The sequence below is a fragment of the Tribolium castaneum genome, chromosome 4 (assembly GCF_031307605.1).
Source record: "Tribolium castaneum strain GA2 chromosome 4, icTriCast1.1, whole genome shotgun sequence".
Lineage (NCBI taxonomy): Eukaryota > Metazoa > Arthropoda > Insecta > Coleoptera > Tenebrionidae > Tribolium > Tribolium castaneum.
This window is the reverse complement of record NC_087397.1, coordinates 8,248,333-8,262,890: the sequence shown is the minus strand read 5'-3', so window position 1 is coordinate 8,262,890 and position 14,558 is coordinate 8,248,333. Positions and strand designations below refer to the sequence as shown.

Below are 14,558 nucleotides of genomic sequence, written 5' to 3'. Positions count from 1 at the left end.
AAGACGGTGCATGATCCGAACGGAATCCTTGGCCCCAATCGACATTTTATTCTATGGGATTTTTCTCCTGTCCGCGCACTTTAAATACAAATTTGCCCCAAGAGGAAGACACTTTCCGATGGCGCAACTATGCGAGATCTCCTATAACAAAGTGACTCTCACGTTCCTACGCGTTTGAAGAATTGTGTATGTGAAATGAGCGCGCATTGATGGACGTTTTACATTACTCCGTAATTGCGGCAGAATGTTTTGTACTTTCACTAGTGGTCGATGCCAAAACTGATGTAGCCTTCCGTATTGTAATCTTTGCTTACACAATACCGTATAACTCTATTTCACGGATTAAATTAAGAGATTTTCTAACACGTCCCTCACGGTTTCCCAAACTCCGGCAAAAATGTTCGCCGAGCGCTAATTGTGTAAGGGGAGACCGAATTCCAGTCAGGTCTTAATTAGAGACATTAGATGTTTAATTAATAACTGGACATCGGGTTACGTCCGCTATTTGCTGATATCCGGGACTGGATAGGATGGCATTGCATTGCCTCCACATGTTTGTTTGCAGTTTGGGATGAATGTAATCTATCGAATTATCCGGTGCGATATCCATAAAACAATTCTATTTGAACGTTGAACAGCTTTCAGTTATTCAGGACGGGGCAAGGACGACCTTGCAAACGTAAGTAAAAGTATTAAAGCCGATAAAGTAGGTTACTGCCGATCCGCCATAGCAAGTCTAGACTCTATAGTGTGGGGCAACGGAACTGTTTCCATACTGGCGAAGTTCCCCTACAATAGACGTCACGAGGATATGCGGATGTCACGTTGCAACTCTCGTATATGCAATAAATAAACATTCCGTCAAAAGTTCAATGAATTTCTTTTACGAACTTTCTTTTCGTGGATGGGGAGTTATGTCGGGGATAATAAAAACAGAAACAGTGTCATTTCAGAAATGTTTACACATTTTATTCATTTTTATTGGGTTTTTACATTTTTCTTAGTTTATCCTTACTGGGCCTATGGAACAATAAAAATATACAGATTAAGCCCATTATAACATACATACATTTCAATCAAAATAGACATTTTGTATTTTTTTTCATTTTTGTTTCCTATGATAGATAATAGCTTAGAGCGAATCCTAAAGATCCAGCAATATTATGTATGTAATTTTTCAGTCAGTCACCCTCGCGACATAAGTACTTGTAGGCATGTTAAAGAGGTCACCGAGCAGTCTATGATAACTACTAGTCAGACTGAGCATACAACAATATTAATTAGGCCAATTCACAAATTCGTTTTTTTTTTTGTTTGTTTATGGCTCAGTTTTTAACATTTTTTTAAGTATTTTCTCTAAAGTATCTAAAAATAAAAATCCGATTTGATCTATCATACACTTGCTAATTTACTTGTGACAAACTACATACATATTTCTGAAAATATTCACTTAATATGAATTATGACTTGTATTTTACATTATGTACAATGTTTAATACTTATTGCGATCGGGCGACGTTTTGCACTGATTGCAGGATTTCTTAAAATATTACATGTATGTATGCAGCCTGAAGGTCCCTGGTAAGCATCAAACAATAAAAAATACAATAATAAGAGGCCCAATGTCGATGCAATACTTAAACATCAATACACTATTAAAGATAATAAGTATTTAAAGTACACAATAATGTAAAGGAATAAGTAACGTAATATAACATTACTTTCATAAAACCTAAATAAACGGTTTTTTAAAGCATCAAATAAAAAATACAAACAAAGGAAGAAAAAATATGTCGGTGAATAAAGTGGTACAAACGTGTTGCTATAATTGTTATGTACGTATAATAATATGCGTATAAAATGCATTACGGCAAAGTTCCAGAGTAGGAGGAGAGGGCTAAGGAGTGGCGGCGGAGCGCCCGAGAGGGTCCTTGTGACTTACAATATTGAGTAAAATTGAGCGACGTATCGGACGCTTCAGGCTGCATCTCTCGAGAAATACGCTCCAATCGCTAAATCTCCATGTACACAACCCAATTATAAATGTGTTTCTCACAGCCACACACCAATGATGCGTCAACATGTTTTGTTAAGAACTTTCAGCCTCATGTTGCAAACGAAATCAACAAATAGCCTTCTGTGTAAAATTTCGGAATGGTTTCGTAGTCAAAGAGACGACACGTGAAGCCTGCGTTCAGAGAGTTCATACGGGCTCCAAAAATGGAAACCTCAGTCAGTAGTAATTTGTCTGTACGAGGTGTAAACAAAATGACTAAAGTCTAATAAAGAGTCTTTACCAACAGCTACCGAATCTAGACGGATAGATAAGATGCTGTGGTTCCGCTTCGGACGACTCGCACAGACTTATACACATCACGACGAACAGCACGACATCCATGTGTTGCACGTACAATAGCAGCTCGTCTGGATGATGGGAGCGTAGACGATGCCGTTGGCGTACATCAGGGGCGGCGGCTGCTGGGTCATTATGCGCTGCTGGTCCTGGTAGAGGACCTGCCAAGCCAGACTCTTTATCAGCTGGAGGGTTTGTCGCCGTTCGTGACCCATCAGACAAACGGTCGACTCCTCCACCACGTCGTGCAATAGCATCAGGTACTGGTGTTTGAGAGCCTCTTCCTCCGGCTCGACAAAGTGGTTCCAAAGGTAGTTCTCTAGTTTCCCCCTCTGTTGGTTAATGTCGGGGAAATCGATGAAAAACCGCGAGCACATGTACTTTTGGAGACTCTTGATGTAATCGGGACTCGCCGGTTTGTAGTTCTTGACTAGCAAATTGCAATACTTGAGCAGACCGCCCCCGCGTATTTCCTCGGGGTGTCTCGTTGAGATCAGCTTCTTGTGTAAGTGGTACAAAGCTTCCTGGAAGTCGCCGTAGAAGGATTCGCCGACGACCGTCGGGTAGAAATTCTCGCTGATGGGAAGCTCGCTGCATTCGTAGAAGAGCAAAAGAGAGTCCAAGATTATTTGAAACGAATCGACGGAGAACTCGAACTGCCGTCGCATGCTGTCGACGAATTTCAATTCGACGCCACGACCGCGGGAATTACCGAGAGAGATGAGGGACCAGCGATCACCATCATTATTACTACTATTCACTTTCACCATCTTGCTTACGTAAGCTTCCTTGAGACTGCATGTGGACATGCGTTTGCGGCTGACGCCATCAGGTAACATTTCATAGAGAGAACTGAGAACGGCGGACTTGACACGGTCGAAATTCCGCACGTTGGACAAATCGACTCCGAAGATGAGATCCAAATCGTTATATGGCTGAGACTCGGTGGCCAAAACGTGCGAAGCTGCGCCACCGTTCAGACGGATATCGCGGACTCGCATGCCCGCGCCGCCCGACGCGGTATCAGTCTCCAGCTTCTTCCTCACCACGTTCACCAGGTCTCTGAGCCGGACCTCCAGAGTCGGGAAGTTGCCACGTCCGTGGATGCTCACCACCTCATCCATCACATCGTTCAACCGGCAGACCTGCTCGAAACTGAGCACTGCCAGCCGTTGCTGAGATTCAATATTCTTAACATCCCCAACGCTACTGTTATTACTCTTCATCCTCTCTTCCATTTCAAGGAAGTAGTTCACGTCTGCCATGCAGTCACCGTACGCGTCTGGTGTGCTGCACTGTAACAAAGAAAACAAATCAATTAGTATCTCGCTTTGAGCATCGTCCCGACGTTCCCACCCCTTCCATCTCGTGTTCGACGGCCGAAGCCGCGGAATGCTCGATGGCAGGGACAGAAGCCGTCATCCTGACTCTTCGACGGCGAGTCCGCGATTGTCCTGGCGCACGATCCTGCAGATCACCAGTTGCTAGGAAACAGGACTCCGGGATAACGAAAGGAGTGAGAGGGGTGGCGCCGCACAACCGAGTGACGTCATCGTACTCTCGTGGGCGGTTTGAATGGATGGCGTGGGCGAATGGTGCAGATGAACGACGCCTACGTCTAAGGAACCCCGGGCCCCAAATACAGCTATCGATTGTGGGAATGCACGCCGTTCACGTCACAGCGGACGCCATCATTATTGCTCCGGAGCAACGCAACAAGTCCACTTCGAGGTTAAAAATCTAATCAAGTGCAAGGAATCCAAACGCGTAACACCTGAGAATCGCACAAGGTCGGTAAACAATAGAGAAAAGCGTCGCCAATTGTTACCCTAATTGGGAAAACGCTGTTGCGTTCGGCCTCAGGACATGGCGAAACTGGCGAAAGCTCAAATATTAAACATCTGGCGCTAAGGAATCCACAGGATGCTTCAAATAGAGCATATACAGATTTACGTAACATTGCACAAGACCATGAATCTGATTTATCTTCGCAGGGCATACCTGGGAAGCAACTTTGTTGGCAAACTATTGACCATTACTCATGGTACAGTGACAAATGACTACAAAACTCGCCGTAGTTACACACAACGAGCTACGAGTCGTTATTTAGAGATTTCATGAACCGTACCCACCGTTTGTACACATTTACTTGCAAGACATTTCCTACTTTTCAGCAATAAAACAGCAGCATCACAAATTCGGATTATCTCTCGTAATTAACGGAACTATAATCTCCAGCATTCCAGTTGTTAGGTAGGCGCAGTGAATATATTTGCGATAATTAAACCGATAACGAATTTACAGATTACAACCATATTTAACTACCATTAGCACATGAATAAGTTACAAGTATAATTGCAACATCGACTACACCTACTATTAAATGTTTTAAACTGGACTAAATGCAACACCATTAAAATTACCATTAACTGTAACATACCTCCTCAATTATTGTAAAGACCATGTTGTAAACTATCGCCAACACGTTCACTCTACCTTTAAACAAGAAATTTCCTGTGCCTTGATATTTATGCGGCGATAAGGAGCATCGTTTATCGTGAATTCTCCGAGACTGATAATATGATTATCCGACACATTTATTGCACATAAAACATAAAACACACCAAAATAGATCTAGAAATACATAATCAAAAGGTTATATCATCCTTGTTAAACTACAACAAAGACATCAATACGAGGGATAAAATTGAAAAACTCGCATCGGAATTGTAAAACTACTACGTTCTTTTTTAGTGCAGATATCAGTTTTGATTTAAAAGCCTGATAAAAACAGCCGCTAAAGCATATATTCAAAACTCATTCCGAGTGAGAATTGAAACCAGACGATTTAAAAAAGAATGTCGTTTATAAAAATATATAACAATAATGCGTGACTATCGTACAAAAATGGGGAAATGCATTCAATTTGGTTTAAACCAATCATCAGTTAAAAGCTGCCCAAATAGGAGAGAATATGATGATTTTGGAGACCTAATCTAATCTCTGGATGTGCCCACATTTCCAGTTTCAGTTATTCTTTAATATCAAGCCGTTTCTTGGAGAAATAGTGAGCCAGCTTTAGAAAGGCTGTGTTATTTTGCAGAGTTCCAGGAAAGTCATCTTAAAGAAAGGACTGGCTTAAGAAAAAATTAAAATATAAATATTTTTTAAAGGAATCCTGTTTATCAAAGTGTTATTTGTTTTTGTATGGGAATTGGATGATTATGTATAAATCTAACATCTGGCATTGTTTGAACGAATTTGATGTAAGATTGTCTATTTTGGGCGACGGTAGATATCAATCAATAGAATGTATCCAGTATCTGATACTGCACTCAAAGAATTTTAATTTGTTTTTGTGTTGCGCTCGCAGAGGTGCATTTGCCAAATAGCCGCAATATTGGCAAAGACAAAATCGCGGTGTCATGCATGAGCATGTGTAAATCCGACCATTCATTGACCTAGACATGGATTCTTCATGCTGTGTTGTTTTGCATTTGCATCACAATTTGGGATTAAAATCGGATTAGGGGTTCATGAAACAAGAGTCGACAGTGACCCTTGGTCGAGGTGTCAAGACCACAGGGAAAAGCAGCGATGGGCGACAAAATGTTATTGTTGGCACGTCGTCATGCGAGAGAATTTCAAAAAGTGAAAAAGTAATGGGATTTTGATGTAATTATAAGTCCATGTTTCTGTTCACAAACGACGTAAACATAAAGATGAGGATGAAAGTGAAAGGTCGACCACATTGTTCCGTTACGCAATGGCACCAGTGAAGCACGTAACCTACTATTCACTTATTTAATTACCAAAACAAAATTCATTCAACTTAGATCATCTCTTGAATAATAGCGGCGACAAAAAAGATCACCGTTATTCTAATGGACTGTAAACAGAAATTATAGCTGGAATCACTCGTTGGTTCACTTTCGGTTTCTATTTGTGACAGTGACACATATTCCTTGTTTTTAACAGCAGCGAAATTTCAGAGCGGCAAGATATAATAGAGAAAATTGATAACAATAGAAGATAAAACTCTCCAATTTATCCGCTTCAATGAGCGTTATTTCCCGATATCCAGCTTGATAAATAATGTTGAAAAAGAAACGAAAAAGTGGGATTAATGAACAATTGATTTTTCTGATAATAATTGAATTGATTGTTGAATAACGTGATTAATTAGCCCAACTAACATGCTAACAATGTGATCAAAGTTTTGTCATTAAAAAATCAATAATTCAGATAAATTGATAATATCACAGATATTACAGTTCCATTTGCTTTCCAAATCACTTAACTAATTGAATACATAAAGAAATAACGTTGTTGACGATTACTTCCGTTTAATAAGAAATCAACCCACGGTTCCCTAAGGTGCAAGTAATAAAAGTGTTAATATAATATAGAGAACGAAAATATTAGATTATTCGTTTAGTTGAAACTTTATGTCCGTTTTATTGCTAATATACAGCAGGACCGAATTTATTGCTTTTATATTGACTTTCTTGTTGTTATTACATTTAGGTAATTTCAATAATAATTACTGACACGTGTTTGTGCAAGAAAGTAAAATTACTGGGCATCTAAAAGCTATTAAATAATTAACAAGTTGCCCTTCCTCTAAAACGACAAACAAGGTTTTTGTGTGAAGAAAATAAACTTGCAAAGCATTAACACCTAATTTTATTCTAGTAATTCGAAGGAAATTTACATAAATAATTTATTTTTCAAATCCTGTATTTATTTTGATATAGACGATTTTGGTCATCGTAAAAATGAAAATTTCGACTCAAAAGTGCATATTTAACGCCATGTGTCATAAACTGGCGTTAAATTCGCTATTCAAATGTCAAATGCTGCATAAAATGGAATATTAGCAATTACAATTATTGTTAAGTGCGACTATTTAAATTTTCTCGCGATAAAACTGTTCAAAAAATATATTGGATCGTGACCTTTTACTACTCATCCTTTTGTTACGAAATAAGGTTGTAATAAATGACGTTAATAAGCAGATAGACAATCAATTCCTTTAAGGTCATACTCTATCTCAGAACCATTCATTTTTGGTCCGTAACCTACAATGGCACTTTGCACCTATGAAATTTTACAACAGCAAAAGGTTTTCGAATTTTATTTTAATACTGACCCTATTTGCAAAACAAACAGTCACTATTCATGTTTATGCTTGACATTAACTATTGTGTGCGTAGTGAAACACAAGACAACAATTAACATGGAAAATGAAGTGCTTCTTAGGCGTCACGCTTTATTTAACCAATTTAAGAATTATTTAGCTCAAGTACACTAAAGTTGCTTTAGTGCGCAATACCGGAGTATAATTAATAAATGTCTCCGCTGATTAAAAATTGAGCGATTTTAAATTTTTAATCCCACTCCGTATGGAAAAAATTCAAGTTGTCGGGTTGTCAAAGGTCCATAATTACCACTAACAGGTCATCTAAAATCAACTATTACCGACTGAAAATCGATACCCGATATTACAAAGCCCGCCCCGAATGAGACATCCTATTCCATTTAATTATAGAATATTCATTCCCGTCAAAGGTCGATTCCGGTTGTCGAATCAATTCCGGAATATGAATCGAAGCTTTGTTATTCGCCACACATATAAGAAAAATCATTTACGAGCATCCCTCGGGAGCGCAACACGTGCCTATAATAAATTCCAGATGGCAGTTTTAAACCTAAAACGCTTATCAATCCGTTCTCGTAACCGCAACGCAGCAATTTCCGGTTGGACCGATAAACAATAACGTTGCTAACCGATTTACACAATAATTCAAAGGAAGAAAATGATTGCTCCGGGTGTCCGGACTAGTACACCGGAAACCTTAGACGCTTAACCGTATTAGTACGCTACATATTGTCCCATAATCCAGTTACAAGTTAAATTACGCGCTCGGTCATAAGAGGGTGGCAACGCCCTCCTTCATCTCTCTAGCCGGCGCCAGTCTGGGGTATTGTGTCGATCAAAAAATTGCAATTGTGGCGACGAATACATTAAAGCAAGGACGTGTGCGGAAGAAGAGGCGTAATTTGAATCAGCCTTGTAATTATTAATTATTTTCAAAAGTTTCCACAATAGTGCTGATAATTAAAATTGGTCGGAAAACAGCTACATGACAACAAAGTAACCGCACTCGCCAAAACAATACTTCATTTCATTATCTCGACAGGATTAAAAAGATTGTCTTAATACACTCCAAGTTATTTATTTGGATACTCGAGTTTGGAATAATAAAAATAAAACACAAAAATGATCACTCGATATCTGATCATCTAAATTTCATTGTCATTTTCTAGAAACAAATCGAATCAATTCAACAGGTTTCATCCTGCTGTATGTTATTACGTTCATGTGATCGAACGTTGAAATTACTTCCATGTCCTCTAATCCTGTTCGATCATTTATCAAAGGATTGTGGGTAACTGTGTCAAGTAAAAATGTTTATATAGTCAAAAATATTTATCTTATAGTCAAAGGTTTAACAATGACAATGTGTATAAGGTCAAGGCGCCCACTTTTATATTATTTCCAGTTTCCATTATCATCTGTACAGAAGAATGTGGGATTTTAATGTTTTACTTTTGAAAACCTGTTTATGCAGAACTGTTAAAATTTTTTCATTCGTACAAAAATCGGAGCCAAGTTCATGCAACCTATAATTTGTAATTTTTAATAACGGTTTTTGCCGATGAAAGTCTATGCATTTCAATTTAAAATTGTAATTCTATTAGTGTTTTTTTGGCGAGAATAAATGCCAGTCATTCGTTATTATTGTTGTTACTTAACCGACATTTCTAAAAAACCTGTTTAATATGCTTCAAAGAAAGTCCCACTTTTCTCTGATCGAAAACGGAACCAAGAAATTAAAAAACGCGTATTTTACTCTAATCAATTCGGTTTATTTAGTGCATGTATTTCAAAACTGGAATACATTTATGAAATTATCAGTATAGGTAAGTAACTTTTTAGCAACAATAATTATTGTGCATACGATAAACAAGTACTAAAATGTATTCTTTCAATAACACAAATTATGTTCTAATTTTAACCGTGCGGCGCAATTTTGCTGTAAACTGATCACACTTTGTGTGTTACATCAAATGAAAAATTCACTACAATTGTACAGCAACGTTTTTCCAATTAACATCAAACATCAAGGTCGTAAAAATGACACCGTTTTGAAAAAATAAGTCATTCATTCTTAGTTTTAGTTACTTCCAGTTTAAATTAAATCAATTCAGTGCGCCATAAACGTCACACTTGATCCAATTTAAATGCAATCGTTGGTACAATTCATCAGCCTACAATGTGGCAGTTCGCAACGTCACTAAATTCAATTGAGTTGATAAATAAGTGTCGGCCATATCTCTGGATAATTCAAATTCGTGCGCCAAAAACGATAAAAAAGTGGCGCACTTGCATGAATGAAAAGTTCTTCATTGATACGCATTTATGTATCAAAAATGATTATCTTCAAATTAGCCAGCACGACCGTACAATTATTTCGTCCAATTATATTATTCGCTTTGTACGTCACGTCCGCTGTTTACAACAATCTCGAAGTCACAATACATATTTTTTATGTCATTAATATTTAAATACAATACATTCAACACCTAAACGCGGCGTGATATGGGTTACTTGCTAGTTTTCACGAAGTTTGACAATAGCGACGTTTATTGCGAGGAGGTTTCCGTGTGACAACAATTCGCAAATATTTGTTTAAGACAATTATTACGTGTTTTTGTTACCGGATTAAAAAAGCAGAATTTCCAGACCTTGACCGCTTCATTGTGCCACTAACGACGCATGGAAAAGTTTACCAAAGGGCGGAACTAAACTATAATTTCGGATGATATGAATCAACACGCAAAAATAGCGCACAGGAACATCAAACTAACTCGAATTTCGATTTACCACCAAAACGGAATTTTAAGTGGATTGGCGTTTTTTCTCCGAAGAGATTATTGCACTTTCGTGTCGAGAGATAAGAATAGCCAAAAATTGTGTTAGGCCTGGTTAGCAACAGCCAAGTATTATCGAACGGTAACTCTAGTAGTACACGAATCCGTGTAAAAATAACTTTGGTCGCTAATAACAATGACGTAGGATTTTTGCCGACTGTCGTGAATTAGCCATTAATCTAATGCTCAATTCAAATGTAGAACCGTCTTGACAATATTGCGTAGCCATGTAATCATCCAAAGCATTTCGAGATTAATTTTCCGAGTGCCATGAGTGATGATGGCCCGGCTAACACCGAGCTTAAGCCTACAGCCGAGCTTAATTTGGGAAATGATTTCGGTATTAAATTTGTTACACCCCAGAAAAGTGAATTTGAGTTTTTAAGACAGGTGGAATCTAAAAAAACTCAATCCGTCCTTGCGATTGAAAACGAAATCCCATTTACATAGAAACACGTTTGGCGAAAACTTTTATCTAAATTTTTGCATAATTATTATGCCGTAACTTTTTATAGACACTGGCAAGATATCTCATTCGAGACACTTTGGTTTTATTGTCTTGTTCAACGAAAACCAATTTAATCTGAACCAACATGCTAAAATTATGTCAGACACAAAATCATTTATTTCAAAAGTCAAGGTCGTTACATCAACATCGTTAAGATACGACTATTAATAAATTATAGACATCAGACGTCTACATGGATCGCCTTTAGATCTATACAATTATTAATGAAGTAACTCACATTTGCAATAAAAATCGTAATTTATTCAAGATTCGCATGAATTGGTCCCTGAAGTGCTATCAAGGCCTGAAGAAAAAGTGCTGTTATCTCCAACATATCGCTCACCGGCTGCACACTGACACATTTCAAAACTTTCAGAAAAGTGAACTGATCTCTAAATTCATTTTTTATTCGCTAAAACCCACTTTTTTCTTGAAAATTTTGTTAAATGTTTTTCTATCAAAAGAAAATATTTAGCCTACAAGCTAGGATTCTAAAATTTATAAAAGCTTTGGGACTGGTCAAGTGAACCAAGTAATTCTGTAATGCCATAATGTTATGACTGATGATGACCATTCGCAAAGCTATTAGAAATCTTGGAATCCCAACAATAGAAAAACATTATTTTTTCCTTTTTAGTGCATCTTTTAAATAAAAAAGCTTTTTTGAATATATTTTTTATTTTTGCTTTAGTCTTTACTTATTCTAATTATTTTTGCATTTCACTGCGTCGTAACACCATTATTTTCCTGGATTGTGCACTTGTTTAGTGCTATGTGGTAGAAAACAGCTGTTAGCATTTGACAGCACATTCTATCCTCTGTTCTGTCATCCAAGATAAAAGAGTTAAAAATGTGTATGTTGGTATGAAATGCGGTATGGGCATATCGAACATCCCTTTTTAATCTAAATCTTTACACCCCATTTAACCCCTTTACAGGGTAATTAACTAAATAGAATTGCATTGTCACGTACATTACGTAAGTATGCAAAATTTCAATTCATTCAAACAACAGGAACCTTCCCAAATTTGGCTCGGAAAATATGAAATAAACAGAAAGACAACAAAACAAATTAAAAAAAGCTTAAAAAACATTCAATAGATAGTTGGGAACAATTCAAATACACTATGCGTGTGATGTTCTTTGAGTAGGTATTGTAAAAGTGACTATAACGAGTTTTAATAACGTTGGTCTTTAGCAAATACCAGTTTGAACACTAATTTCTGATTGAATATCATGATATCGTTTAAATTAGACACAATCTTTTATTAAAATCAAGACAAGTGAGTCGTTAATTTTTGTTAGATCAAAAAAATCGTGTCTTTTGCTGATCGTCTAAAAAAAGTGAATGACACTAGCACCCTCATAACCAGCATAACCCATCTGGTTTTGCAAAATGGGTCAAATCGCATTATTGAGGGGTTAATTCATTTTTGACCCCATTTTTGGAATGCAGCCAATGATTGAAGCAAGAAGTGATCGGTTCTATCTACTGATTTATTACCTAATTCAGTGTTGGTAAATTTTTGTTTGCTATTAGTTATCATATCTGTCAATCCTTATCAGAGTTGCCGTCCAAGCACTTCCTAGACGAGCCTAAACTGTTGATAAGTGTGGAAACGATCAAATGTTCAAAGTACGAAAAATCTGCTTCTCCAACTAATTAACATCCGGAAGATTAATTTTAGAAACTATAACGATAAAATTTTAGCGAAACTGCATGAATGAAATTAGCTCGTCCTTATCAGCACTTCCTAGACGAGCCTAAACTGTTGATAAGTGTGGAAACGATCAAATGTTCAAAGTACGAAAAATCTGCTTCTCCAACTAATTAACATCCGGAAGATTAATTTTAGAAACTATAACGATAAAATTTTAGCGAAACTGCATGAATGAAATTAGCTCGTCCTTATCAGCTACGTTTTCATTTATTCATTCTTATCAGCCGTGTTGCACAAGCAATAAAAAGAAAAGCTCACGGAATCGATAATTTAATGCAACAGCTGTCTTTTATTGAAACAGTTCATTGCAAAATCAACAAAAATTGATGACAGTATGTAAAACAGCAGCGAAAGATTTGTCTTGATGGAAATAACAAGTAAGCGATAAATAAATAATTTTGGATCGTTTGAACTTGCATAATTTATCAAAGGATAATTAAAAACAGTTTTTGGGTCAGGTCTGTTCAGGAAAAGTGAGTTGTGTGAAATATTGGCTTCGACCATCTGGCGTAAAAGTAGAGCTTATGGAAACTAAGATAGCGTTTTTATTCGAGTGTCCCGCTAATTAATTGAGTTAGATTGTTGGGAGTTGGAGAAAATCGTATCTTGGATCCTTGACATGAAATTTTAATGGAATGCGTCCACGAGAGTAGTGAAACGTTTTCTTTCTGCGTCGCCAGTTTCCCAATCACGTGAAACAATTCGCACGTGAAGTTAACGGAATAATCCGATATAATTAGGCGAAGGAAGCACAAGAGGATCACTTGTTACGTCACGAGCGCACGTAGGCCGTCGTGGTCGTCGGATCGGATTTGGTCAAGTTTCAAAACCCAGAGGGCCCTACGAACCTGTGTGAGCCGCAGCTCGTCGCTGTCTCCCTCGAGGTCGGAGACCTGGACGCCATCGCCGTCGAAGTCGGTGTGGTCCGAAGGGCCGCTGTAGTCGGAGACGACGCTGCTTCCGCAGCTATTCCCGGAGTCTTCCATGTTCACGTCAACATCCTTGAATTCTGTGCCCATGCTCACAACAACTACAACTGTGACCGGCGGTCAGCACAAGGAATGTGTGATTCTAGGACGGCACTGCACAATTTCACGCTTGATGAAAATGCAAGTTGGTTGCTAATAAGACTTCACCGTGGCCTACCACACGTTACACTATCACACGCCGCACTGGGAAGAGCCTCCGACAGCGGACTCAACTCGCGATACTCCAACCTGGCGGCTGCGCATTCAAATCCACCAGGATAGTAGATAGAGATAGCCGGTTCAAAAACCACCTCCACCTCCCTCTACTGCGCATGTGTGAAAATTGTGTCAGTCAGCCGCAGACGCAAGCGCGTAATCGCAGCTCGCTGGCCTGCGACCAGCTGGTCAGCCGGCCTGCGGCCGACTGACGCCATTTGTGATGATGCAAATATATTTATGTAGTATAATAATAATAATAATAATAATAATCGTCGCCATCTTGGAAGTTTGAAAGTCGGCGGCGGTCATTTTTGTTTAATGGTAAATTGGCGCCAAATTTAAATTATTTCAAAATTAATATTTGAAATTAGTCGGCCATGTTTGTTTGTTAAAAAAAATGGCGCCAAAATTTTAATTTATTTAAAAATTAATATTGGGTGTAATGTTGGTAGCGCCGATGTCGTCACAAATTCCGCCTAAATTCTCACGTTAGATGGCGCCACGGTCTGCAAACTTTTCGCTAGATGGCGCTGCCGTCAGCGCAGCCGTCAATCAAAGATGGCGCTGGCCTCCATTTTTTTTTTTAAACACACCCCCCGCCCGTTTGCGAATATGCAACCAAGAAAACAAGTAGTAGTAGTAGTAGTAGCTTTTTGGGGTTGTGAAATTTTTGGTTTTTGGGGTTGTGAAATTTTGAATATCCAGAGATGCAACTAGATAATGTAATATATGTATTATCTCTGAGAAAAAGATAAATACCACCTGAGTAAGTTGTTATCGCTGCCGAAATT

The 14,558-nt window shown here is 38.1% G+C and overlaps 2 protein-coding genes across 5 annotated transcripts in view; one reads left to right on the top strand and one right to left on the bottom strand.

Annotated features, from left to right (window-relative positions):
- LOC663610 (cytochrome P450 6BS1) overlaps window positions 1-14,558 on the top strand; it is a 106,535-nt gene that overhangs the window by 25,767 nt on the left and 66,210 nt on the right. The gene's annotated exons all lie outside the window — the stretch shown is intronic.
- Window positions 945-13,782, bottom strand: LOC663557 (uncharacterized). 4 transcript variants are annotated; one of them, XM_008203029.3, is made up of 2 exons: window positions 13,429-13,782; window positions 945-3,648 (listed from the first exon to the last, which is right to left on the bottom strand). In XM_008203029.3, the coding sequence occupies exons 1-2, from the start codon at window positions 13,597-13,599 to the stop codon at window positions 2,374-2,376; spliced, it is 1,446 nt and encodes a 481-aa protein (XP_008201251.1). In that variant the 5' UTR covers window positions 13,600-13,782; the 3' UTR covers window positions 945-2,373. The 4 variants fall into 4 exon arrangements, with proteins under 4 accessions (XP_008201251.1, XP_008201252.1, XP_015839671.1 ...); XM_008203030.3 differs by lacking the exon at window positions 13,429-13,782 and adding an exon at window positions 4,794-4,980; XM_015984185.2 differs by lacking the exon at window positions 13,429-13,782 and adding an exon at window positions 3,710-4,705.

Excerpts from the sequence above, each read along its gene's own strand:
- LOC663557 (XM_008203029.3), bottom strand. The coding sequence starts at position 13,599 with ATGGGCACAGAATTCAAGGATGTTGACGTGAACATGGAAGACTCCGGG. Across the intron at positions 3,649-13,428 it reads ACGAGCTGCGGCTCACACAG|TGCAGCACACCAGACGCGTA; the intron begins GTTCGTAGGGCC and ends TCTTTGTTACAG.